This window comes from Tachypleus tridentatus, chromosome 13 (genome assembly GCF_004210375.1).
Source record: "Tachypleus tridentatus isolate NWPU-2018 chromosome 13, ASM421037v1, whole genome shotgun sequence".
In the NCBI taxonomy this organism is placed as follows: domain Eukaryota; kingdom Metazoa; phylum Arthropoda; class Merostomata; order Xiphosura; family Limulidae; genus Tachypleus; species Tachypleus tridentatus.
The window spans coordinates 132,857,974-132,884,567 of record NC_134837.1 but is presented as its reverse complement, the minus strand read 5'-3'; the positions used below and the strand labels follow the sequence as shown (position 1 = coordinate 132,884,567).

The 26,594-nt window shown below is 34.1% G+C and overlaps 1 protein-coding gene across 1 annotated transcript in view; it reads left to right on the top strand.

Moving 5' to 3' along the window:
• LOC143238873 (E3 ubiquitin-protein ligase TRIM33-like) overlaps nt 1-26,594 on the top strand; it is a 94,860-nt gene that overhangs the window by 5,111 nt on the left and 63,155 nt on the right. The window contains exons 2-7 of the mRNA XM_076479478.1: nt 1,234-1,550; nt 9,265-9,524; nt 19,536-19,746; nt 21,220-21,432; nt 23,672-23,841; nt 25,060-25,289. Of these exons, the coding sequence (XP_076335593.1) occupies nt 1,234-1,550; nt 9,265-9,524; nt 19,536-19,746; nt 21,220-21,432; nt 23,672-23,841; nt 25,060-25,289 (1,401 nt within the window). The remainder of the gene's footprint in view (nt 1-1,233; nt 1,551-9,264; nt 9,525-19,535; nt 19,747-21,219; nt 21,433-23,671; nt 23,842-25,059; nt 25,290-26,594) is intronic.

Below are 26,594 nucleotides of genomic sequence, written 5' to 3'. Positions count from 1 at the left end.
GAGGTAGAGTCTGCAGTTGAGGTTGTCGCAGACATCGGTCCAACTCATCCCAAAGATGTTCGATGGGGTTTAAATCTGGTGATCTGGAGGACCAGGGAAGAACATTGATGTTGTGGTGTCTCAAGAAGACAGTGGTGAGTCGGGCTGTGTGAGGACGGGCATTGTCATGTTGAAAAACGTCGTTGACGTTCATCGTGATGGGTTGCACATGGGGCCTAAGAATCTCGTTGACGTATCATTGAGCCGTAAGATTCCCTTGAATGTGCAAAAGGTCTGTTCTGGCATTGTAGGCGATGGCAGCCCACATGACACTGCCACCACCAAATCTGTCAACATCCTGCACACAGTTTGCTGCAAAACGTTCACCTCGGCGACGGTAAACACGGGCCTTTCCATCCTGCCTACGAAGCATAAAACGGTTGCGTACGGTCTGATCGGAAATTCTACGCAGCCCTGGTATGGTTGATGCAGTAGACGTCGCAGTAGTGGTCCTATCCTGAAGGTGATGTAACCGGATGTAGCGATCTTGTGCGGGCGTGGTCACACGAGGTCTGCCAGATCGTGGGCGGTCACGAGTTGATCCATGTTGTTGGTGACGATTCCATAGCCTTGTGATGGTGCTTGGGTGGACATTCACAGCTCTGGCAACATCTGATCGAGATTTGCCTGCTTCCAAGCGACCAATGGCGTTGTTGCATTGTGCTTCAGTCAGTCTTGGCGTAACTGCATTGCGTGTCGGTGGCTTAACACTGAGCTATGGAAACCGAGAACCCGTCACTTTTATAGGGATTTTGCACATGTTGCACTTGCAGAACATGCAGATCTATCAAACAAATTTATTGGACACGAATGCGTTTTGGCGAAAAATCCGATGTTTTCCTCCGTTTTCAAAGTGCACAACTTTTATTGTCATTTTGGTCTGACAATCAGTGCCTTAACACATGTAACATCACATACTCTGAGCTTGTAATGTTATTACATATATTTCTCTTTGAAATAAAAAAAATATCCCTTTTGCGTTTCTTATTTTGAAGAGTATATTTTAATTTGCAGGTATGAATAAGTGTACATATGATTGTGTATATTTATTTTAGAAGTGTAAATAAAGTAGAAATGGATGTACATATAAATATTTATTTATTTAAGAGGTGTAAGTAATGTGTATATATGGATATATATTATTTTGCTTCACAGGTAAAAATAATGTGTTTATGTATTATTTTTTATCCACAGTGACTTGTCCCAGTTGTAAACAAGGAATTGACCTGAATAATACTGTCGATCACTTCCTGTTCCTAGAACACATGACTAAAGCAAAACCTGTGTGGAAAAGAGAGACAGGGAAATCTGTTTTATGTACAAGCTGTGATGATGGAAATTCTACTGTAGGTTTTTGTGTTGAATGTCAGGAGTGGCTCTGTAATGCTTGTATTGGTGCACATGAACGTGTACGTCTTACCAAGGACCACAAAATTCAACAGCAAAAAGAGATGAAAAAATATGTTACAGAAGTTTTACAGAAGTATATGTTTTGTCCTATCCACAAGAAGGTAATTTTACAATTGTTTTTGGTATTAGTAGAATTAATGGCTTACACTTAATTGCTAAACTGTAGGTCTAAATCACAATAAATTGTTTAAGTAACCTTTTTTGCAATGAGCTCAGTCTAATCTACATGAGTTTATCTACACATTTGCACATGTTCAGTGTTTGCAATATAACTTCTGATACAGCATATGTATCTTCACAAAATTTGGTAGACTTTTAGTAAAGATTGCAAGTAGTTTTTATACAAAAATTAAAATATTTAATAAATATTTTTACTAAAGATTTGTTTGTGAAAATAGAGCCTGTTGCATTCAGGCTAGTAATGAAAAAAACTTCCTAAATGCATTTCAAACATTTAGTTTTCAGTAAGACTTTATATTTTATATTATTCTAAGTATGTGGGGTTTGTCATTAAACCAATCTTGTAACCATTATAAAAAATTAGGAAATAAATATAAATTTTGTTTTTTTTTTTGAGCTAGAATGACTACAGATTATAACACGAAAATACAAATGTTCAGTCTAAGTAGCTTAAGTCTCATAATGCTAGATATTTACATATATGTTTATTATTTTTTATTATATTGACCTTTCAGTCATGCCTACCTAATATTATGTTGCTCTCATTGACGTGGTGCATGTGCACTCAGTCGTACTCAGTAATTTAAAACTGACCTATATCGTTTGCTGTCTCGATTGTGTTTTAGTGGCCTAGTATTTTGTAATATACAGTCACATTTCAATTATTATACATTATATATATATATGTGTGTGTGTGTGTGTAGATTATTACTATTTAGAAATAAATTATTTAACTTATTTTTGCATAAAATGCAGAACAGTAAACCAAGAAGTAAAGCAGACAATTCTCTTATTGCTTCAACCTTTGTAATTGGATGTTGCTGGACATAGGTTGCAAAGCCATTTGAAATTTTAGATGTGGAGAATGTTAAACACATTTTTTTATGGTTTTATATATACAGTTGAATAACTAAAAATCATGAATAACCATACTGATACTACAGAATTCCACTGTAACTTATTAAGCTTTGTAACTAAGATTTACTTAGATTTATAAAAAACATGAAATTTTGAGCAGACTCAAGACACAAACTTCCTCCTTGAAAACTTGGATTGAAAGAACAAGGTAACTTTTTGAAAGATTAAAATGGCTGAGAAAACCACTCTAGGGACATTCTAAGCTGTTGATTGGTTATTTGCATGTTACAGGGCCACTGTGTTTGATTCAGTACATAAGCCATATCTCAACAAAATAAAAAGATATGAGGTACTTATTATATATTCAAGCTTGTCAATATCAGTCATTTGAGTTCCTACTTTGTACCAAACTGTAGACTTAGTGTTTTGATATCACAAACATCTTATTTTAAACAGTGCTGCATTCAACGTACTATGTGACTCACTAAAATCTATAGTTAAATGTGTTCTCTTAATATTTATTTTTAAATTAAGACATTAACTCATATATGATATTAAAGTTTGAATTATATTCTACAGTTTGATCCCAAACTTATTGACAAATTCATAAAATTGTAGTTCAATAAAATTTTGAATGCAAGTCAAGAAATGCACTGACATGGCCTTTTAATTCTGAACTGTTGCAAAAAGATTAATCTATAGACTTAGGGTGATTAGATGTAACTAGCTGGGGTACCTGGGGTACCCTGGATAGAAGTTATGTAAATTCATGATTAATGCAATGCTATCTTAAGACATGAAAGGTTGTTTACTTTATATATAATTAAAAAAAACAAACCAAAATGACCATACAAACAGCACAACACAAAATTTGAAACTGTAAATTTACATGCATCTCCTTAAGGACCCAACAAATTTTAATGCCAAATTTGGTGAAGATCCATCAACAGGGGCAAAGTAGTGGTAAAAAAAAACACAACAGAAAAAAAAAACTCATATGGAAACTGCAAAATGCAAAATTAAAACTTTATACATATTTCCCCATGGACCTAATGAATCTCCATACCAATTTTGGTGAAGATCCATCAATGATGTGCAAAGTACTTACATGGACATACAACAGACAGTAGTATTATATTTATATAGATAGTGCCAGTGCATTGGATACGTAGGAGCCCTGATGTTAAGATATCTGCTGTTTTGTTGATATTAATAAAAAGAAATAGGGGGATACTCATGTTGGGGGGTTTTGAGGAATGATGTTTTGGAGACAGTGTAATATGTGAATCATATTCCCTATTTTGAAAATCAAACTGACTCTAATTTATTCAATCTATGGGTCGAAAGTGATGGGCAAAATCCCTTTGAGATTTACTAATAATAGTCCATGAGTGGCAGTTCAGTAGTGTATTTGTTTTTGTGTTATAATTGTGTACCACCCAGAAGGCACACAAGGTGGTCTTATGGAATATTTCTTCACAACAGAGCTAGTTGCTACCAAGAAAATTATTTATTGGGTGACTGGTGGTTAGTTCAGTTTTAGAAATAAGTATACCTGACCAGGTAACACCTGCCAAAGAGTGGTATCCCAATAAAAATAACAAGAAGGTTCCTGAAAAGAAAACACAAAAGAAATGAAGTTTCTCACCACTTTCACAAACAAGCCAGGGTGTGGAGAATAGCCATGGGGTAGCTGAAAATCATTCAATGAGTCAGCCACAAAATGATATGAATAATAAGATATAAATGTATTAGTTGTGGTCCACATACCAACTTGTACAGTGCATCAAGTCTAGGTTTTATAAGCCTAATAACATTTTCAGACAATTATATTTGCTCAGTTACCTACTCTTCCTCTTTATAATAAACCTTTACAGCTGTGAAAATGCCATTTCATTATATTACTTACCACAGAAGATAAGCCATACTTGTCCAATGCTGTCCTATCTTTGCAGACATTTTTCTTTGCACATGCTACAAACATTCTGCTCTCCCTTATTAAAAGCAAATGATTCCAACTGATTCTGATGCAAATCATCATTTGTTACTTCTATACCAATAGAAGTTTGACATACATGAGGCATGTGAGTCCCTCTATGTACCTTTACTAAATTATCACTTCTTGTTTGGTAGTGCTTGTACTAAGATGTGTTCCTTTGTTTCATGTTTAGTTTCAGTATATTCATGAAGTGGTTTTTATTTAAATTACTTTCAATTTTATTCAGACTGTTTTCACTTTAATGTAATGGCAGTTTATTACAGTCTCATTTTTATTTATTTTAACTTTTATTTGGTTCTTTTTGATTATGAATTCTGTAGTTCATGTTACCATTTTGGGTTTCATACTTTTGACTAGCACTATGTCATAGGCCTCAAGTGCATGTGATCTGGTGGGAAAGTTATCGGCATTTATTCACAAGGAGTCAACTTCTATCTTCAGGTCTCAGTCTGACAAGGACTTGGATCACCTGTTTCCACCTCCTGGTTTTGCTGTGCCATCTCATGCCCCTCCTGAGGATTAAGATGGCTTACTACAGTTATTTTGGGTTTTGTTTCTCAGATTTGTGATGCTTTATCCCTTGTTCCTGTTTCCTGTGAATTGTGTCTTTCTTTAATACATTCCTATTTGGTTTTGCTTACATCTCCAGATATTTGGGTCCATGCTGACCAATTTGCATTATAATTAAGTGACAGGATTTGTTTGGTATTGTGTATCTTCATGCTGATTGTTGTTGTTTTCTAGACCAACAATCTTTTTGTTCTGTTGTACCTATTTGGAGGCAATCTCCATATCTCTTGTAAGTGTGGCCCCATACATAATTTCTCCACTTTCATCTCACCCTCATAACTTTTATGGTATTTCTCTACCATCCATCTCTTTGTCAAAATCTTGAGGGATTTTCTGGTGACATCCTCTGCATTATTTACTTCACATTGGGTATTGTTGTTTTTGGCTCTCTCTTTACATACATGGTTTCTTTTTTGTAGGGATCTTCTAGGTCATGATGTGACCTTAACTTGCATCCATTTACAATCACCTTATCTTGGGGATTTATGTACGACTCCAATTTTTCAGTGTTGCATATTTGATACATTCCCTGAGTCTTTGCAGTCATGAGTTGCATCAGTATGACAATGGTCTGTGCTTTTTCAATCTGTTTGTCCATTGATTTCAGTTGGAGCCCAGTATGGCACTTGTTACAGTTTTCCATCCTTCCACTTTACAACACTTTACAAGGGTGCTTCATCTCATCATTTTCTTTGGTGATGCACATCACATTTCCAACAGTGTCAGTGATTTTGTGATGGGAGTTTAACTTGCTGATTTTATTCATCATTGGTGATATTTCATCAAAGATCATTGGGTTTTTCCAGTTTTCTTTTCAAGATTCTGGACTCCATTTCATTCCCCACTTTCCATGTCTCCTATAACAGTTTCCTTCCTTCTGCATCAGGATCCAGTGACTGGACACTGTCTATTAGAGCTGGTTTAAGACCTACTACCTCAACAGGCCATAGAACCTCTTCTAAGTACTTTACCAGGCTTCTGTCCCAGACTCTTCTCAAGAAAACCAGGGACTGTGGGCCCATCATTAATTTGTTCAATTGACCCATTTAACCATTCTGTGGTGAGCATTTACTTTAGGATTATGGATGACAAAGACAGATGTTGCCAGTGCTTATCATCACAACTCTGTCTCAACAAGGTCTCATTTGTATATTTGTTTTGTCCATCACAAGGTGGTTTAACAATTTCTTACCCTACCTTTTGAGCTTATTTCCACCCCTTACGGTTTCTGTTGGGCAGCCAGAGTTTTTGCTCACCATCTTCATGCTTTGGGGCTGCAGTTGTACTGTTATGTAGATAACTGATTGCTTCTGGCTCATTTAAAAGTGTAGTTGGCCAAGCATATTTATCAGCTCCTTCAAGTTGTTGTTTGGGTGTGTTGGTTAATCAAATTGGAGAAGTCCTTTCTCTGTCCTGCTCAATGTCTTGTGTATTTAGGTTTCTTTTTTGACACTCTCCTCACTCATGCCCAACCTTCTCCTCTATGACTTGATTTCATGTAATTGTTATTTTGTCACACCCTTTCAGCTTCCTCACTTTCTGTCCATAACTTTCTGTTCTTTCTATAGTTTTTGGGGATGTTGTCTTCAATAATGCTTTTGATCCTCCTTGGTTAAGCACGTATACAATTCCTTTAGTTGGCTCTTCAAGATCAGTGAAACCTTGCTGAAGATCCTTTGATGGATCCCATTATCTTTCTTCATGTAGTGATAGATGATTGGTTTTGACGGTTGGATAGGGCCCATACATCAGTGGGTGTCCTGTTTCCTTCTCCTCTTCCAGATTTGTGTTTCTTCGTAAATGCAACACTTCAGGACTGGGGTGTATGGGTCAATCACAAAGAGGCTTCAGGTTGTTGGTCTGTTTAAGAGAAGACCTTACCTATCAATGTCCTCGAGCTTCTCATGGTTTCATTGAGATTTGAATCATTTTCCTCACCAGATGATGATTTATTCAGACAGAAGACACAATCTACCTTCTTGAAAACTTGGATCAAAAGAATGTGGAAGCCTTTTCAAAGATTGAAATGGTGGGGAAAAACTACTCTGAGGACATTCTAAGTTGTTTATTGGTTATATTTATGTCATACACTATAGTAAGAGCATAAAAGGGACCTTTTAAAAAATTGGAAAAAGTTGAATGGGGCCACTGGTTTTGATTCAGTAGAAAAGCCATATCTCGGAAAAATAAAAAGATATGAGGTTCTTATTTCTTACTCATTTGAGTTCCTAATTTGTACATAACTGTAGACTTAGTATTTTGACATCACAAACATCTTATTTTAAACAGTGCTGCATTCAATGTACTGTGTGACTTACTAAAATTTATATTTAAATGTGTTCTTTTGATATTTACTTTTAAATTAAGAAATTAACTCGTATATAATATTAAAGTTTTAATTATAATCTACAATGTGATTCCAAGCTTATTGATATAAATTTATAAAATAGTAGTTCAACAACTACAAATGTGATAACTTGGTCTTTGAATCCTGAGCTGTCGTGAAAGGGTTAATGCATCAAAATGCAATAAAAACCTTGAAATTTGCTTCTACAAAAACTGTACTCAGGATTAAGAAGTATCCTACAAATATTTTAATTATGAACTATTTTTCTAATTAAGGCTTAAGAGCTTGCTCTTACCCTAGTAGTATTTAAATGATATGAATCACAAAAGAGCAGGAAGCTTAAACAGTAGTAATATTTTTGTTCTCTACATTATAGCCAGTTTTTTGTTGCTATATGTTTTGGTTATTATGTGAACCAAGTCAAAATGCTGAAATTTTAATTTGTAGAATTTTGTTGTGGTGTGAGTTTTGTTCAAACTCATCAACATCCGATAACTACTGCAATAATTATATAAAGGTTATTTTATAAAATATTTTTGTTTTTTAAAATATGGGAAAGTTTATTATGAAATTGGATTGCTTTTGCACTGCTAAGTTAACATTCCAAGTTTAGTGTAAGTCAGTCAACTAGTTTAGAAAGAATTTATTGGCTAGTTACTTCACTAGTGTGGCTTATTATATGTAACTTGTATGTGAAGAATGCCTGTAGCCATGTTTTAATACTCTTCTCTGTCTTGTTCCTCTCACCAGTGATATATTATAGTGCATATTAAAATGTTGGTATCATCATTTTACTTTTTTTTTTTTTTTATAGAAACTTGGCTAAAATGTTGTCAGTTTAATGGATTGCTCATGATCAAGTATGTTGTTAGTTCCAAAAACTGTAAAATAATTAGGACAAGCAATTAAACATTAGACATGTGGACTGCAGTATGTTATATCATAAGATTAGTATTAATCTATTTCTTTTGGTGAAATTAGAGTTAATATTTTAGTTATCAGTGATGTTGAGAAAACCCACTTGTAGAGAAATATATATGCAAAAACGGCTCGTTTGGGTTGAGAAAATATTTTACGTAGAAGAGCAAACAACGTTTCGACCTTCTTCGGTCATCGTCAGGTTCACAAAGAAAGAAGGTAACTGACTGGAAGCTGACCACATGTTAGGAAGGGGTTGTGTAACTGAGTGTTGGAATGTAGAGGGCGGTGTTAGATGTTTGAATATATAATATTTGTACCTTTACACTCTCAAGTTTTTCGAAAAGCATGCTTTCGGAACTCTGGTGGTCATTGGTCAATCTTTAGTTGTCAGTGCAAACTTGAACTGTTTTGATGCAGTAGTAGCCACTGCTTTTTTTTTCATTACACAATTGTTAAGATTATCAGTGTGAAAGGGTGGCCTCTAATCCTCCTGAGGTCCAGATAATTTTTACCCATACAAGTATGAAAGGAATGCCTTTATACCTATATTAAATATAATAAAATAAAATTATATATTCAAACATCTAACACCGCCCTCTACATTCCAACACTCAGTTACACAACCCCTTCCTAACATGTGGTCAGCTTCCGGTCAGTTACCTTCTTTCTTTGTGAACCTGACGATGACCGAAGAAGGTCGAAACGTTGTTCGCTCTTCTACATAAAATATTTTCTCAGCCCAAACGAGCCGTTTTTGCATATATATAATATTTTAGTTACTTGATGCACATCATATTATCAAAAATCTTTGGACATTCCAGCTAGTAATGATCCCATCCCAACTAAACTTTACACTTGCACAACTTTTAAAGAAATAAAGGGCTATTTCTTTGACATATATTTTTGAAATTTCTTAAAAAGTTGTATGTTTTTCTTTCAGGAACAGGTGAAAATCTATTGTGAATTGTGTAACAAGTTGATATGTGGAGACTGTCAGTTATTAGATCATAAGGACCACAAATATCAATTTCTTGCTACTGCTTATGAACAACATAAAGCCTGTCTTAGTGACCTTTTGTCCAAGGTTCAGGAGAAACATAAGTACATCAGAAAAGGAATTGAGTTAATTGGGAAAAGAGAAAAAGATGTGAAGGAGAGAGAAAGTCAAGTAGCTCAGGATATCAAATTATTTGTAATTAAGTAAGTAATGAATGTTATTTATATAATTTATTATTATTGTACTTGCATATTAATTAAATACTTTACACAAACATTGAAACCTGGAGCCTGATCATACACTCTTCCAAAACATACTACTACTTCCACTTATCGCTATTACTTGACTGCCAGAGTTTCTTCTTTTCCAATCTAAACGTTAGTCATATTCTTCTTGCTTGCTCAGTCTCTTATATCCCACTCAATTGCCCTTGATGATATTTGTTTTGTGATACTCTCAACCTGCATAAGTGTGCCATAAATACTGGTACTGTATATAAGCAACTCACTCAGATGATTTTATTACTTTTTCTTGACAAAGTGTCACAAATGGGTTTCTCAGTATCATGACTATTCGGAGATATTTTGAATGATGTCGTGTTGTCTAGTTGATTTCATAATAATAATAATAATAAGGATGATAATAATAATTATACTTTTTTTTTTCAAATGGCAAACTGATTATGGCATAAATTAGCAGATTATTATTTCTGGCATGGAGGTCAATTGGGTCTCTTTTATCCCACCTCTGATATCTAGCATCTTACAACAATCAGTGGGAAGGTCACTTTCGGTTGAAAGTGTGAGTGACATCATTAGCAGTGAGATGGAAACGTATATTTGGATTTGTGGTGGTCATCAAGGGGCTCAGAGATTGCATTTGAGGGCAATCCTTGACATCCTGGAGAGATTTTCAATTCACTTTTTTCCTGTGCTTACTGTTAGTCTATTGGATTTTCAATCCTCCTGTGGGTCAGTAGTAAGTTTAATGATTTAAAACATCAGTGATTTGGCAGAAGACTCGCAGTCTCTTTGCTCTAATAAAACAACTTACTATTTTTCACAAGGTGCTGTTACAATCCATGAAAATCACAACAGCCTTTACTTAAAAAATGAAAAGGCAACTGCTTTGGGTTATGCTACCTTTGATTTGTTTTTTGACTGTGTGATGTTTTATGGGTTTTTTCCCATTTTCTTTTTATACTGCAAATTAATTGATGGCTGAAAGGTCTAGGAGTTAATTTTTTTATCCATACATGGAAATTGTGGCTCATGCTGGAAGGTTTACTTCTTAGTTATAGGAAGGCATAGTTAGGCCTTATCATACACATTGTTAGAAATTCATTATTTTGCTTACCACCACTAGGTGGAGGCATTTTTCTGACTCTCAAATAATTTCTGCTTTTCAAATTTTTGGGTTCTAAGCAGAGTTTGTAGTTTACCTTTTATAGGTCTGTGTCATCTGATTGAACTGATTACGTTTATGGACTTACAGTACACTTTCAACATTTTGTTTCCTTTCACTCCTTTTTGTTTGAAGACTCTCAGGGTTACCACTTTTATTGAGGATGAGCTGGATCCATTGTTAGCATACATTTCAGTTCAGTTTTCAGATTCAACATTTCTCGTATTTATTGTTGGAGTCTTGGATTTTATTCGCTTCTACAAATGTGTTACAGTTTCAACCCTTTTCATAAGTACTGACCCTTGACATTAGCTCCTTGGTTCATTGGTATTCAAAACAGATTCTGTTTATCATTGAGGTTTCCATTGCTTAGGTTGTTTGCCAACTGCATTGGTGATTATTGTATACTCTCATGTACTGTGGAAGCTTGGTTTCAAGACTTTCTGGACATGTGGAAATCTTACCCATTGGTCCAGAAGCTTTGCAGGTCCTTGAGTTATAGTTGGTCATTTAGTTCACATCTTCCCCATTATTATTAACCCAACCTGTAGAGTTTCCATCTCCCACAGTTTCTTTGGATGAGGAACTTAGTTCTAGGGTTATCTGAATATAGTTGGTTCAGGGATAGTGAGAGAGTCAGGCTAGTTTTTTGGAGTTTTCATTACTGTTGGTTGTTGAGATTACGTTTGTATTAACTTGTTCATTTTTTACTGGAATTATAGAAGTCAAACTTGGTTGAAATTATCTCCTATCAGTATTTTGCCTTAGAAGTGGAGTCTTACCACTATCAGCATTTGTGGCACACAAGAAATTCCAAGTTTTTTTTTTTTTTTTTTACACAGGCTTAACCTGGGCTGTACTGTATTGTTTGAGTTTTCATGTCCTCTTTATTTCATCATATTGTGCACACACTGTGCACACACCATTCCATGGATAAGTGGTTGCTGCTGGCCACATCTTGTCAATTGTTAGATCATCACATCCTGCTTCTACTCTCAAATCAAACTGTGGTAGGCTTCTTGTTTAGGACTATGCTATCTATTTTTGTTGTAATTCAATACGTCATCAGTCTAGGTGTTTTTATTTTTCATCTCTCAGTCAAGCTCAACTGTCTCCCATCCTGCTCAATTCTGTGTAACAGGACATCACAGTCTTTCTCATCTTTTTTCTATCACTGCATGAATGATTCTTTATCTTCTGAGAATATGAGTATCACTCAAATCCTTTATGCCTTTGGAATGAGAACACAAGTGATTCTTTTATTGGTTGTTAAGCGACTAAGGATTATACACACCTATTTTCCAGTTTCCCCAGTTTCCTTAGTTGGCATCATTATTCAATAATGAAGGGTTGAGTTGAGATGTTACAACAAATTTAGTTCGTTTACTGCCACCTCATCCAGTTCCATTCTTTTCATGAATGCCTTGCTTCAGAGATATATTAGATGTACAAATAGTCATGAATTCCATAGCATACACAGACAGTGAGGATTCCCTACACAAAGCAAGATTTCATGGTCTGGGCTAACAATCTCTATGGCTAGTATGATTGATCATGTGACTTCTTTGTACACATTTAAAGTATTTATATATTTAATGTTTCTAACTTTCAGTATAATTTGTAAAACTTTACAAAATTTGCCTTTTAGTTAATATTATAAGTTTTTTACATAGAAAGAAAATCATATTTTACTGACCTCATAACCACAAAAAAAAATCAAAATAAATTTAGTTGAAACTCTGGTTTTTAACATGAAGATAACCTTGGGAGATCGAAATGTTATTCTCTGCTTATCAATAAAAGTGTTTATACCCATATCAGCCATTCTGAGATACAAAATAAATTTCAATTACCCCTTTTTCTTTCTAGGATGATTTCCAATTGTGATATAAAATTGTTTGTTTATCCTAAGTAACTGCAAGCTTGTAACAGTATACATCTATTTATACTTATATTTTATTGTTTTATGGCCCTTTGAACTATGTCTGACTACTGTCCATGTCATTATAAGTTGTAAATTACTGGGGAAATTAGCTGACATTAAGCTATTGAATTACATTACTTTTGGGCTACTACAAGCCACTTGCATGTGTGCCTTTTGAAACATTTTTATTATATTATTATTTTATATAATCTGTTTTTAACTAATCTTAAAAAGATCCCTATTTTTACATTTTAGTTACTTTTTATAATAAGAAATAAAGAATAAACACGAAAAACAAAAAATAAAGTACTTGCTGAATCTCACTGTTGATTGTCGAAGACACTTTTTTATACTAATGTAGTATAAAAATATTACTATTATAGTAATGCATTAAATAATTTATATCTAATTAAATAATACACCAAAGAACATTGACTATTAATGTGCAAGAAGTAGACAATTCAGATATGGCACCTTTTCTCCCAAGACTGGTTATTCTTGTTTAGTGCTGATTTATATGTGCAGAATTTTTATTTACACATGCTACAAGCCTTCCATTTCCCCTGTTGGAATTGGAAGTTGGAAGATCACATGTCTCATCCAAATTATCATGCATCACTTTCAATCAATAGAAACATAACATGCTTATGCGATGCATGTGACTCCTTCTACACTTCTCTACCAAACTGATTTTTCATTTGGCACCATTTGAGTTTGGATGTGCTCTTTTGTTTGTTTGACACTGCTTGTTCAACTTTGTTTTCCCAACTAAGTTGCTATTTTTCACCACAATTTGATTTATTCAACTCGATCCTTATATTTATATTTATTAACTAATTCAAGTTGCTTTGCTTCTGCTCTACAGATTGGAGAAACTTTTGGTGCAATAAATTCTGATGTTAATGTTACAACTTTGGGGTACTACACCAGTGACTAATGTTTTTCTGTGATCTCAGGTGCAGGCAACCTGATGATAACTTTATTTGCTTTTATGTGTCAGGAGATCGAACATTACATGGTCTTATCTTTATCACCAAGACTCCTACGGAAACTGCTGAACCTTTACTGGTTGTCAAGAACTTTACCACATCTTTTTCCTTCTCCAGAGTTTGCTGATTATTCCCATTTCCAACCTGGAGAGTCTCCTAGGCCTAATTCAATCTTTATGGAATTTATGTCTCAGCTTTGTAATTTTTTCCATGTCATTTATTTCTTATTCACCCCTTCCATTTTTATTACATGAACAGTTTTACTATCCTTTTTGGTTTTTCTTATCTCCCATGATATTCAGGTTCTTGCTGATTCATTAGCTTCACAATTGAATAAGGTGACTCTCATATTGCTCCTTCCCCAAGGACTACTGATTATTTAGCCTTTTCCTATCATAGTGCTGTTTATCCATTTTTACATCAGCATTTGTTAGGTTAGTGGTTACCTATTTGATGGGTGGCTTGTGAATCATATGCCTATCTTACACATGGTCAATATCTTTGCTTCTTTCTCTTATCAACTTTTCATATAAAGGTATCCTTCTATATACCTCAGTTCTGAGGCTCTTTATGGAAATACTTTTAGGTTTTTGGAGACACCCTTCTCCACTTTTGCTCACATCTGCTCTGGTGTTAAATATGCAATTGCGTTGTTTTTGGACATTATAGGTTGTTACATATGCAATATCTTTGTTGTTAGGACTCTATAGGTTGTTATGTTGTATAGGCTTGGTATGTTTACTCTTGACTTCTCTTAGGGATTATGAATGGCCCCATTTGTGAGATTTTATTTATTTGATGCAGTCATGAATACTATTGACACTTTGCTGACACCAGTCCAGCAACATTCCACCCATATAAATATTGTAGGTTGTTTGTCTTTGTCAGAGCCTCATATGTTTCAAATTCCCATATCTTTCTCACCTTTGGTATGGTTTCTCTTTTCCCAATTTTCTTCCCTCCTTCTTGAAATTTTGTGACCAACCAGCATCAAATAGAAGTTGTTTGGGAATTGCTCTTGTACCAAGCAATTGAACTTGTTCCTTATATTTCTAGGGATTTTTTATCCCTGTCTTTTTGTTGTTCCATAGAAAACCAGGGATTGGCAGCTGGTAATCAATTTATCTTGCCTCGACTGTTTCATATCTCTATCCAAGTTTACCATGGAATTCCTTCTCACCCAAATCTGGGTGTTTTGTGGATGACAAAAATGGATTACTTCAATTCTTACTTACATATACTGATACTATGTCAGTTTCTGTCTTATCTTCAATTTGTTCAAGTTAGGGTGGATTAAGTTCCTTCAGTTCCTTCCCTTTGGACTTTCATGCAAGTTGCTTGTTTTAGGAACTATGATTTCATCATTACATAGATGGTTGGCATCTTTTGGCTCATTTTGAACAGGAATTGACTACTTATACTCAGCAGCTACTTCTGTGGTGGCTTGGGTTTTTAAATTTGGAAATGTCTTTTTTGACATGAATATCAATCAAACACTGCATTCTCCTCTAAATCTTAGTTCAGTGGAACTTTTGGTTCACAGTGCCTTCTTGACTCAGTCAATAACTGCTTGCAAGGTTGTATTGCTTTTGGAGGTGTGAACTTCCATGACATCAATAGCTTCCTTTGTTGTACCTAAATGAGATCCCTTTAGTGGGTGTTTTGATGTATGATGGAACCTTGGTTGGGATCCTTCTTCCCTGCAAGACAATCTGCATGTGTCAGTGGGTGTGCTTCTTCATTTTCTGTGTTTCAATCTGTTTATTTACATGGGGACTATGAGTCAATTACCAGGACGCTTTGGGTTTGGGGTCTGTAGGTGAAAGAACTTTACATCTCACTGTTCTTGAACTTCTCTCCACACATCAAGTGTTGTAATCTCATTTTACTTGCCCAATATTATCGTGGTAGATTCTTCAGACATTTCTAGGGTGGTGGCACATCCCACCTACCAAGAGGGCACCTTGTCTAGAAACCTGTGTTTTTTGCCATTGGGTCTCTTATACTGGGGTCATGCACATCACATTTGTCTTATTGCATGTCACGTGCCAAGCACTTTTGATTTGGTGGCAGATCGTTTTTTTTTTCCATGAAATGATATATCTCACAGAGTGGGCATTAGATCCCTCATTTTCAGGTATCTTTGTAATTGATAGGGCTCTCTCCATGTGAATGCCTTGCTACAGGCTCACCACTAAGTTACCTCTTTTTTTTTTGGCTAACTGTATCTCTTCCACAGGCTCTGACAATCAATGCCTTTGGTTTCAGTTGGTCACAAAGTATCTTTATTGGTACTCATCCATCCAATTACTTATTGGGTCATTTCTCTTGTTCACTACTCCCTGTCAGGTCCTTCTGATTCTATGTTGGTCAAATAAACCTTGGTTTCCAAGGTTACAGTGACTGCTTTTCTGTCCTCTGTTCCTTGTCCACTTCTCCCTCCCTTCTTCATTAACCTCAATCATATTTCCTACATCCCAATTTTCATGTTTTGCATTTTCATGCCTGGCTCTTGTCTGATCCTTGGCAAGATAATCTAGTTTCACATTTCAAGTCACTTCCTTATCAGCTAGTTCCATCCATCTGTCTTCCATGGAGGTGTACCAATACATATGAAATGTATCCCACAGCTGGTGTTCTAACAGGATGTTTCCACTAACAAGCCTACCATGGCTCATGTTGCAGAATTTTGCAGTTGACTCTTTTACAGTGTGACTTCAGTCTCCTCATTTACTGAATATTGGTTGGCTTTATCCCATAATTTTCATTTTTCCAATACCGTAGGGTTTCTACTTCCTCTGTTCTTATCATTCTCTTGCATTCCTTCCAGATATGTCGCCCTCCCAGGCATCCTACCCTTCCGGGTTGGGACATTTACATGGTTTGACATTCTCTTACTTTATTTCTGTTTGAACCACTTTCCTTGTATTCCATGTTTTATCTCTCCCTTAAAACATATTTTCTTTTTTTAGCCTGTGGACATCAAAGGATAGATACATTTGCCATTGGCATTTCATGTATCCTTTATTACTTTACATATCTTCTCCATTATCTGGATTGTTACTTTCTCTCAAAGATCTCAGCAGCTCAGAAGGGCTGTTACTTCATTTTCCTATTCTATTCCTTTTATTTTCTATCTTTAGCATTGACAGGATTTGGAAATGTTTTGTGGCTTGCCTCAGGTTTCTGTGTTCTTATATAGCCTGTACTACTAACCTCTGGGAAACATATTGCAGACTCTATCTCTTGGTAATCTTCCTCCCTTCATGATCTTTTATCTTCTACCATTACCATTTGAAGCTGCATTTTGGTTAAATTGGACTATTCTTTCTCATTTTCTTCATCTCAGACTTTGTTTCAATTGTCCTTCCATCAGATCCAACACCTCACTTTTACTTTTCTTCTCATTTTAATCATCCTTTGAAGGAGATTCTGCAATTCATAAAGTGGACCACACCCAGTACATTCATCTTTCACTGTCTCCTTCAAATTGTTTCATTATTACTTGTGTCATTATTTTGATGTTGGTGCAACTCTAATTGTTAAGTTTTTATTCATAGTTTCTTTCTTGCTGTGTCTTTATATATTTTTTTATTACATGGATCCTAATTTGTGGTGCTTGACTGGGTATTATTTAAATCCACAAGGTACAGCCTTTTTCATGAATGCTTTATCTTTCGTGACTTTGCATTCTCACTAAATATGTCTGTTCTGGACTGTATTACCCTTGGACTGAATGGATAAAACAGAAGGGTATTGCTGCACATTCCTGTTGTGCCTAGAATGGTCTGCTTTTCAAAATGAGGTTTTAATGTTACCCATTGCACTGTTTCTAGTGATGATGATCCTTCAGACTTTCCAATGCACTGTCACCCTACTTTCTTTGAGTGAAGTATGGGAGTTCTTTCCACCTTACAGTTTCAACCTGCTGGAGTGGTTGACCATGGAGACACCTTGCTGAATGAATTCCACACAATAACCATGAAGTTACAGAGTAGGGTGGTGGAGTTCTGTGGTTGTAGATGGCATAAACTTCTCCAGATTGGAATAATCCAGTCAAGGGAGTGAGACATCAAAATGCAGTTCACTGTTTTGATTGGGTGCCCTCATTTTACCCTCACATGGATGATGGTTCCCTGTGGGCAGGTTTTGGATTTAGAGTGATCCATTCAACACAGGTTTTGGGTTGTCTGTCTTCCTGTGCTGTGAGTCATAGTGTTAGTAATGGGGATTGTTTAAGTTGTGTCCTTGGCTGTCCCTTATCCTCTCTTTTACAGGGATGTTATAATCATTTCGATGGTCCTGGCCTGCTTCATGGTTGAGGTAATGGATTGCATGCAATTGACATCTTTTTGATACAGGATGTCAAGTTCACAAATTGATAGTTCAGGGCTAATTGTTGTGTCTTACCTTAAAATTAGAGTAATTCTCAATACCCTGGTTCTTGGATTTGAAGTGTGTATGGTATGAATTTTATCCTACCCTTGCATGGATATTGGCACCCTGCAAGAAGGTTATGGATGTAGTTGACTTACTGAGTATGGAATGATGTTCCTCAGCCACTCTATACCTAGAGTGTTTACCTACCTTTATCATTGTGGGATTGAGTTACAGTATTTCTATGGTTAGGATCACTTTCCTGCCATATTGTGTGTGTGTTTTCATATAGCAAAGCCAGATTGGGCTATCTGCTGAGTTGACCGAGGGGAATCAAATCCCTGATTTTAGTATTGTAAATCCATAGATTTACAGCTGTACTAGCAGGGGGACCTGCCATATTCTCTCCCACTTTAATGTGCTCCTTTCATTTCCATCCTTGTATCTCACACATTCAACTGTTGAGTGAAGAGCATATCTAGCTCATAAGTTGTGTAGTTCCCCTCTTCTGATCTTTGGATCTGATTCTCTCATTTCCAGAGGTATCCATTAGATACTTTTGTGGTATACTTCTCTTGTTCCCTAGTACTGGTCCCTCCTCCTTGTCAGTGCGGGTTTCTAGCTAATCTTGAGTAGAGGTAAGCAAGTACTATTTCTGAAATTATAATTTTCTTATACTGAAAATTATTTCTGGTAGGTGCTTCCCTCCCTTCCAATTCCAGTATGGGGGTGGGGTGGAAGGCTTGTGGCATGCATGATGGAAAATATTGCCTATAAAGAGCAGCATTGAACAAGAATAGCCAATGTAGTGAGAAGATGTAAGTATCTATCAGAAATAAAAGAGAACTATTAACAGATTCTGAAAGACAGGATGTGATAGATGGGTGTGACAGAAGGCTCTGATTTTCTATTTTATAGCTATGTAATCAAACAAAATTGAAGGATATAAAAATTATGATTTTTGTGAGCAATGATAATTTTATAGTGAGTAATTTATGTTTGATTTCATACTTTTTCAAGGAGTGGTGGATAAAATATAGAAGAGAAGATGCATAGAGAAAGTGTGCTACTGTAGGAGAAATTTAGGATTTTTTAAAAATATTGCCTTGTATAATTAAGAACTTGAAATGTATACAGTATACTATTAAAATATGGATTAGTAACTAAGGTTCTATGGTATATCAATTTGTATAGCATAAACAAAAAGTAGATTAATAAAGTTATGGATGTAAGACTCTAAAACTTAATGTTATGCTCAGTTGAGAATATCCAGGGTGAGAGAGTACAGCATATTTTTTTGGCATGCATAATCCTATTGAAGATGCACAGATGGAAAGAATCTGTATCAATTTTTTTGGGTTATTACTTTTTGCATTTTTTAAATCTAAGTATGCTATGTATTGATACTAGGAACGTTTAAACAGTAAGGTTAGCATTCATTTTTGCTTATGGTTTAGGTAAAATGTAAATTAAACAGTTAGTCAGTTATTTATTTTAGATTTCTTAATATCTGCTTTAAGGTTCATAAGAAAACTGAGTCAGCGAGGAAAGTTACTTATTGAAGAATTAAATGAAATATGTAACAGTAAAAAACAAGAACTTTCAGAAAAGAATAAAAATCTTGTTGAACTGTCTGAAAAACTACAGTATTGTGTGAACTTTGTTGAAGAAGTAATTAGCAGTGGGACATGTTTTGCCTTATTATATAATAGAAAAGCCATGACAGAACAGGTGAGTGTTTTTAGTGTAGGTTATCATCACAACATAACTATAGCAGTATATTCAGTGATTGTAAAGAGTATTAACTCTTTTTCTTGATCTTGTAATGCACATGGAAATAAAACATTCAATCTAACTGCTTAAATGCTTTTGTAAAATTAAAAATGAATACTTTAAAGATGTATGAAGTCTTTATTTATTTGTGAAATTATAAAGTGTAGTATCTTTAAAAGACTGTTTATATGTATGCTATTAAAAGACAGAGTCATTGATTGTGTCATTTTAAAAAACAGTTATAAATTTGTACAAAAAGATGCCATTGAAGTGATTATGAGATGTTAAAAAATATTCCATATTTCTCCTACCAAATCATCTGGGACTATTTGTCATATTAGTAATTTTTATTTAACTGATGGAACTTGTGGCTTAGTGGAGATGTATGTAACAAAGCTAGAGATGAAAAATTACCATTTCCAGAAATTTAAACTGATGGCCGAGATGGAAAGATTAAAGGGCTGCAGGATAGGGAATTAGTTAAGAAAATCAGATTATCAAAAAGGACTTATGGAGAATAGTTGGCATGTAATCTTAATACTAAGAGTGTAGTTTCTTCAGATATATTAAAATTAACTTTGAGGGTGGAGATACAGTGTTTGTTGACGAATATAAGATTAATGAGCTTTTAAAGGATTAAACCACACTGGTTTTCATCAGGAAGGACCTTGGTTGAATTTTTTACCTTAAAACTTTGTTTGTAGGAAATGTGTTGGAAATTTGTGTTAGGCATACTAATCTGGACTTTTTTTTTTTAACAAAAAGTAAATTGATGGTTTGTAAATAGATGCAGCACTTAGATCTGATAATAACTCTGGAGTTTTAAGAAAAAGGTTCAGAACAAGATTTCTGAACAGTTCGTTTGATGCTTTACAGAAATTACTAGAAATATTTGTAACAAAGGAGAAGCTTTTGTTTTTGTATATTTATCAGTGAATTTTGGAAGTTTTTTTGGATGCAGTGGCATAATTCTGGTTTCAGAAGGGAGGATACAGTGCTGTAGTGGGTATATGTGAAGGTATCCTATAAAAAAAAAAGTCACAAACAAGTGTGGAGACATGCTCACACACATTCACTTGAGAATGATAAAAATAAAATGCTTATGCAATATATTATTAATATTTTCTCTTTATATTCTCAATGGGATCAAGCAGTTATGAAGAAGAAACATTGTAAAAGAATATGCCACATTTTAAAATCTTGTGTGCGGGTTATCAGCTGTATGGTGCTGTACCCAATCAAAAACTTACATATAAAATTTAAAAAAATGTGACTTAATTTTACTGTGAATAGTATTTCCATAAAAATTTATTAATTTGTATTTTGTAACAATATAATTTAGCAACATCAAGAATTCTTATGTATAGTTAGAAGCTATAGATTTTTGATAACTGGATGTCTAATAGCAACATTTTTTAAACTAATTCACAGCTCCAGTATATTCTAAACCAACGCTGTGAAGTTCCAAATCCAAATAATTCAGTGAATATCCAATTTTTATATGAGACTGAGTTCTTCAGTGATTACATAAATCAGCTTGGTTGCTTGGTTGTTGATCATAAACCAGTAGAAGGTAAGCTTCCTATAGGAGTTTTAAGAAGCTTGGAACCTTTACAAGGACCTCATCACTCAAGTATCTCACATGTAAGTAACAGTGTTTTATGTGGAGTAACTAATGGTGTAGTTTAAGTTTTGACTTGACAAATTATATTAGCAGTATGGTATATTTCAAGAATGTTGCTGTTTGAGGTGTGCAATGTATCTGTGGTTATTTTACTTGATTTGCTGTTATCAAGTCATCACTTCTGATGCTTGGAGCATTAAGTTTGTTATCATAGGTAATAGCCATAGCTTTTCATGAATTTGAAAATAGGCTACTAAACAATCAACAAATCACTTAGTGAACTGCCAGCACATTGGACACTTTTAAAATAAAAAAATAACAATGACAAAAAGACACAGTGGATATACTGATATTCCATTACATCATTTTTGCTAGTACCATTTTTAAAGTGGAAATTTGAAATCAAATGGTTTCATGAAACTCGCGAAGATGTAGAAATGGATTTTCACCTACCTTTACATTGTGTCGAAACATATTTTTATGTAAGAGATGTTATAGCATGTTCATATTTTGATTAGATCACAGTGGTTGTTTTGTTTTTTTCCATTAATTATGTCTGTGTTTAGTAAGTACACAAAATTAGCTAGGCTTTTGTGATGTTATGTTACAAACAATGATTTTGGAAAGAAGAATAACAAGTCTGGAGTTGAATTTATCATAAAATCTTTTATTCCAAAGGATAAAATGCTCAAAAAATACATACATACAAAGAAAATTAGAATATTGCTTTTTGGATTTTGTTTTTATTTAACAGTGAACCTCACGAATGTAATGCCATTGTCAATTCAGTTTTGTTAGGAATGGTGTATACTGCATATTGCATCTAAGCCCTAGACACGTATTTGTTTGTGTGTATTATGGTTTATAACTACTATGCACGAGTATTTACAGTACAGAATAAAGTAGTTTGTAACATACACATCTTTTTTGTAATTTTCATTATGTTATACATTTTTTCTGGACATTCTTTCTTTAATTTCTATGAAATTAAACTTTCAATGTAGGCAAAACTAGTTAGTAGTATCCTTGCAGTATTATAAGTCTTTGTTACTGTGTATGTGACTGAAGGTTTGTGAATTAAAGCAATATGCATATTTGGATACATATTTTGTGTTTGAAGTTTAAAGGTTTGTTTGTGTGTAATAGATTTTGGCAGCAATGAATTTTCCAGAACTTGCTCCCTAGAAATCTGTTTGGAGTGTTTCTCTGACAATGAAATATAAAAAAAAAAGTATAATAGTAAAACTTTTTGTTCTGGGTGTTAGAGGTTATGAAATTTACATCCTCAAAGTCAAAGGAAATTTTATTTCATTATTGGACTCTTTGTAAGTAATTTTGTTCAGTTGTAATATTAGTAAAGTACATAATATTTTAAACAAATCATGGCTTCTATAATGTATCAGTAAATGTAGGCAAAAAAGAAAGATCTTAAAAGGTTGTAAAGATTGTATAAATATTAACTTTTAAAAGCAATATAGCTTTTTGGGATAGCTGAAAAAAGCCATCTTATTTTAATTTGTTGTTTTTCATATGCGACACTAAGAGTTCACCTGCAGTAGACACAAATAGAGCAATTATAGGAAATATGTCACTTGTCTTTAAAAATCAGATTTTGAAAGCCGATTGACAAAAATCTTTATTTCAATTTTAACTACAAGTGTATGTACAACTGGTTTTTAATTTAGCAGCAATATCTTTTAGGTGATGTGCATCTGGTTCATACTTCATTGTGATGCCTTTCAGTGTGATGTGCACCTGCTTCATACTTCATTGTGATACCTTTCAGTGTGATGTGCACCTGCTTCATACTTCGTTGTGATACCTTTCAGTGTGATGTGCACCTGCTTCATACTTCCTTGTGATACCTTTCAGTGTGATGTGCACCTGCTTCATACTTCATTGTGATACCTTTCAGTGTGATGTGCAACTACCTCCTACTTTAACTGTAATAAACAATGGTTTAGGTTTTGGTTTTTGCATTAAAACATTTTTTTTAATATGTTATCTTTAGAGGTGTGTGTTTTTTAAGAATGTAGCTGTAGTCATTATTTTTTGTAGTTTATGACTCTATTCATTTCACTAACATTGAGTTTAGATTGACTTCATATAGGTCTCTAAACCTACTCTCTGGAATTGGAGGGAAATGGTTCATTACAAAATCTGAAACTAAGTTAGTTGTTGCTCTTTTGCCATATTCTTGTTCTTGCATCTACTCTTCAACTACATTAACATGCATTTAAATCTTTGGTTTTCTCACAGAATACTCAGGTTACTAGCACATTAAGTTCATCAAATTCTCAACCCAATGGTAGCAGCTTGATATTAGATCAACTACTGGATCATAATAATCTGACTTCAACACCAGAACATTGTAACACACAGGCTCTTTCTCATCTACTGTCATCTACCTCTTCCACTATTAAGCCTTGGTAAGTTTGTATATTAGTGCACTATGTTGATTTATAAACAAATAGCTTTTGCATTTTAAAAAAAATAAATACAAGGTAGTATCATTTAGAAAACCTGTGTCAGGTTTCTGTCTTTTCAATTTGTCTGATGTATGTAATGTACTGGCAAATGCCTGTTGAAACAGTTCATCAGTAATTTTCCTAAACATTGCAATTAATACAAATGTGTAATCAAATCAGTTCCTTGAATTAGAGTATATATGAATTATATTTGTTTAGTGGGTAATTTTCAACCATCTTTTGTTATTCCATGTGTTATTTCAATGAGGAAAATTGCATTGCATTTGTTTTTAAGCAAAGGAGACTGACTGAAATGCACTGTTGACAAAAATGTTTGGAATTGGTACAATGGGTGTATTACAACAAAACAGTGCTCAAGTTTGCTTAGTAGCCACGGGGAATTGTACCACTGGATACCACCATACCTTGTGAGTTTGCTGAGTGCAAGAATAGAGTGCTACCAAAGTGAGCACTTCTTAACAGTTGTCATTTCCATGAGAAATGTCAAATTAACTCGTTCAACATTATACAAAGAAGTTATGCATATGTATAATACTAACATGAAAAATATACCATTTTGAACTGAACAACAAGTATATCATCAAACAAATTCCTCTCTTTATGGAGATTTTTCCATTTTGCTTCTACCTTTGAAATACTTCTTTCTATCACTTGATGGAAGAAGTTCCATTTTCTTGTGAAATTCACTCACAACAACTTGTTTGTTCTTATTAAGTTTTTTTCTCAGATGGACTATTTAGCAAGAAGACTGACAGATTGATGTTGATATGAAACTTCAGAAATTGCAAAAAATGAATATTTTTTTGTAATGTACACTTGAAACAAAACCTTTTGGTTTATAACTTTTTTTTATACGATTTTAACTGTTCAGGAGATAAAGAGCATGACATACATTAGGTTGTCAGACATAAAGATTAGCATGTGTAAAGTGACTATGTGAGTGTTAAAGGTGTTGCATTTTCAAAGATGCTAGTAATACTTTCTAAAGAAGTTAAAAACCCAAAACCAAACTGGACTTTAATTTTTTGCTCATGTATTGTTGTTTCAGATTGTTGGTACAGGGGTTAATATGATTACTAGGCTTGAATAGAATCTTAATTTACATGTGTATGTTTGTATATTACATGTAACAATCTAATTTTCTTCTTTCATTGTAAGGGTAAGCCATACTTTGGAAACTTCGGATACTACACCTGGACGAAAACTGTCACAAGTATCTTCTCTCAAAGATTCAAAATCTTTAGCTGAAGAATTTCAATCTAACACTGGTGATACAACTTTAAAAGAAACCGTATTTACTGTGTCCACTAATATTAATCTTCCTTACTTCCAGTCTTCTGAGCAAAAACCAGACATGGAAGGATCTATGATTTCCACTACACAAACAGGTGATACTCCCATCTTATTAAAGATCAAACAACTCTTTTTATTAGGCAGTTCAATGCCTCCTTTTTAATTGAAAAAGAAGATATTTATTTTTATCTGTAACCACCATTTATTGAGCTTATTGAACAGGCCCCTCAGGAGCTAGTGAGGAACATTTTTGTCAAAAACAAAACTCAAACTACCCAATCCAGTTTTTCTTAATTCGAACTGAAAATGTTCAGACATTTTATTTGCTAAAAAGAAGGCATCTCCCACACTTTTTTTAGCACTAGGGTTGTGAAAAATGATTTAAAGTGATGAGGTGACTGAAATCCATCAGCTAATCACAAGTTAAATGGTCAAACACATGAAGCATTAAAAGTACAAGTAAAATGCAGAGGTTTCAGGATCCATTTAGAACTACTTTGGCAGATACTGGGCAGCAAGTCAAGTATAATATTATGCTTGTAGCTGCTTTCAAAGTGTTCCTGTCTGCTCATCCTACTGTTGACTATTGTGAAATTATTTGTATCTAAGTTGTGAGCTAAACATCAAGAGATCATAGCAGAAGCATAATAGGTTTGCAATTGCTAATTAATGATGCTGAGAATGTGGCTTTATTGATACACTGAATTTATTTCCAACTGGTAGATTTTAATACTAGCTAGTATGGAGACTTGAGGATATTATATTTCACATAAAAATTTTTTAAGTAACAGTTGAAAACCTGTTTCAGAAAAAGATATGTCTAAAATCACCTTCTTTGGGAGTTTTTGGATTGAATTCATGTTTAATATTCAACAAAAGACATCCATTGGCTCCTGAGGGATATGTTAAAAATGATGATGCTACAAAGTCTGTGATAAAACTCGTACATCTTAAACCTAAACACTTTAAAGTATTTTTTACACTCATTGAAGATTGTATTTCTATTGTTTTTGTATGCTAATTCAAAAAACATGTCTTGATTAAATATATAGATTGTCAATTTCTTGAAATATTCTTGAAACATCAAACATATAGTCATGTGAAAAATTTACGACACCCTATGAAAGCCTGTGTATTTTTGTAACATTTTTCGATACATAGATATTTAATCTCAATTTCAACATTCATGCATTTTTGTAGAATTACATTTGCAGAAGATCTTAGTCTTTTCTTCAGTTTTAATTGTTTAGTTATATTTCTATAATCTCTCAGTATTGTTGAAATTGAGATTAAATATCTATATTTCCAAAAATGTTACACAAATACACAGGCTTTCATAGGGTGTCCTAACTATTTCACATCACTGTTTGTTTAAGATTGTAGTTAATATCTTAGTATGT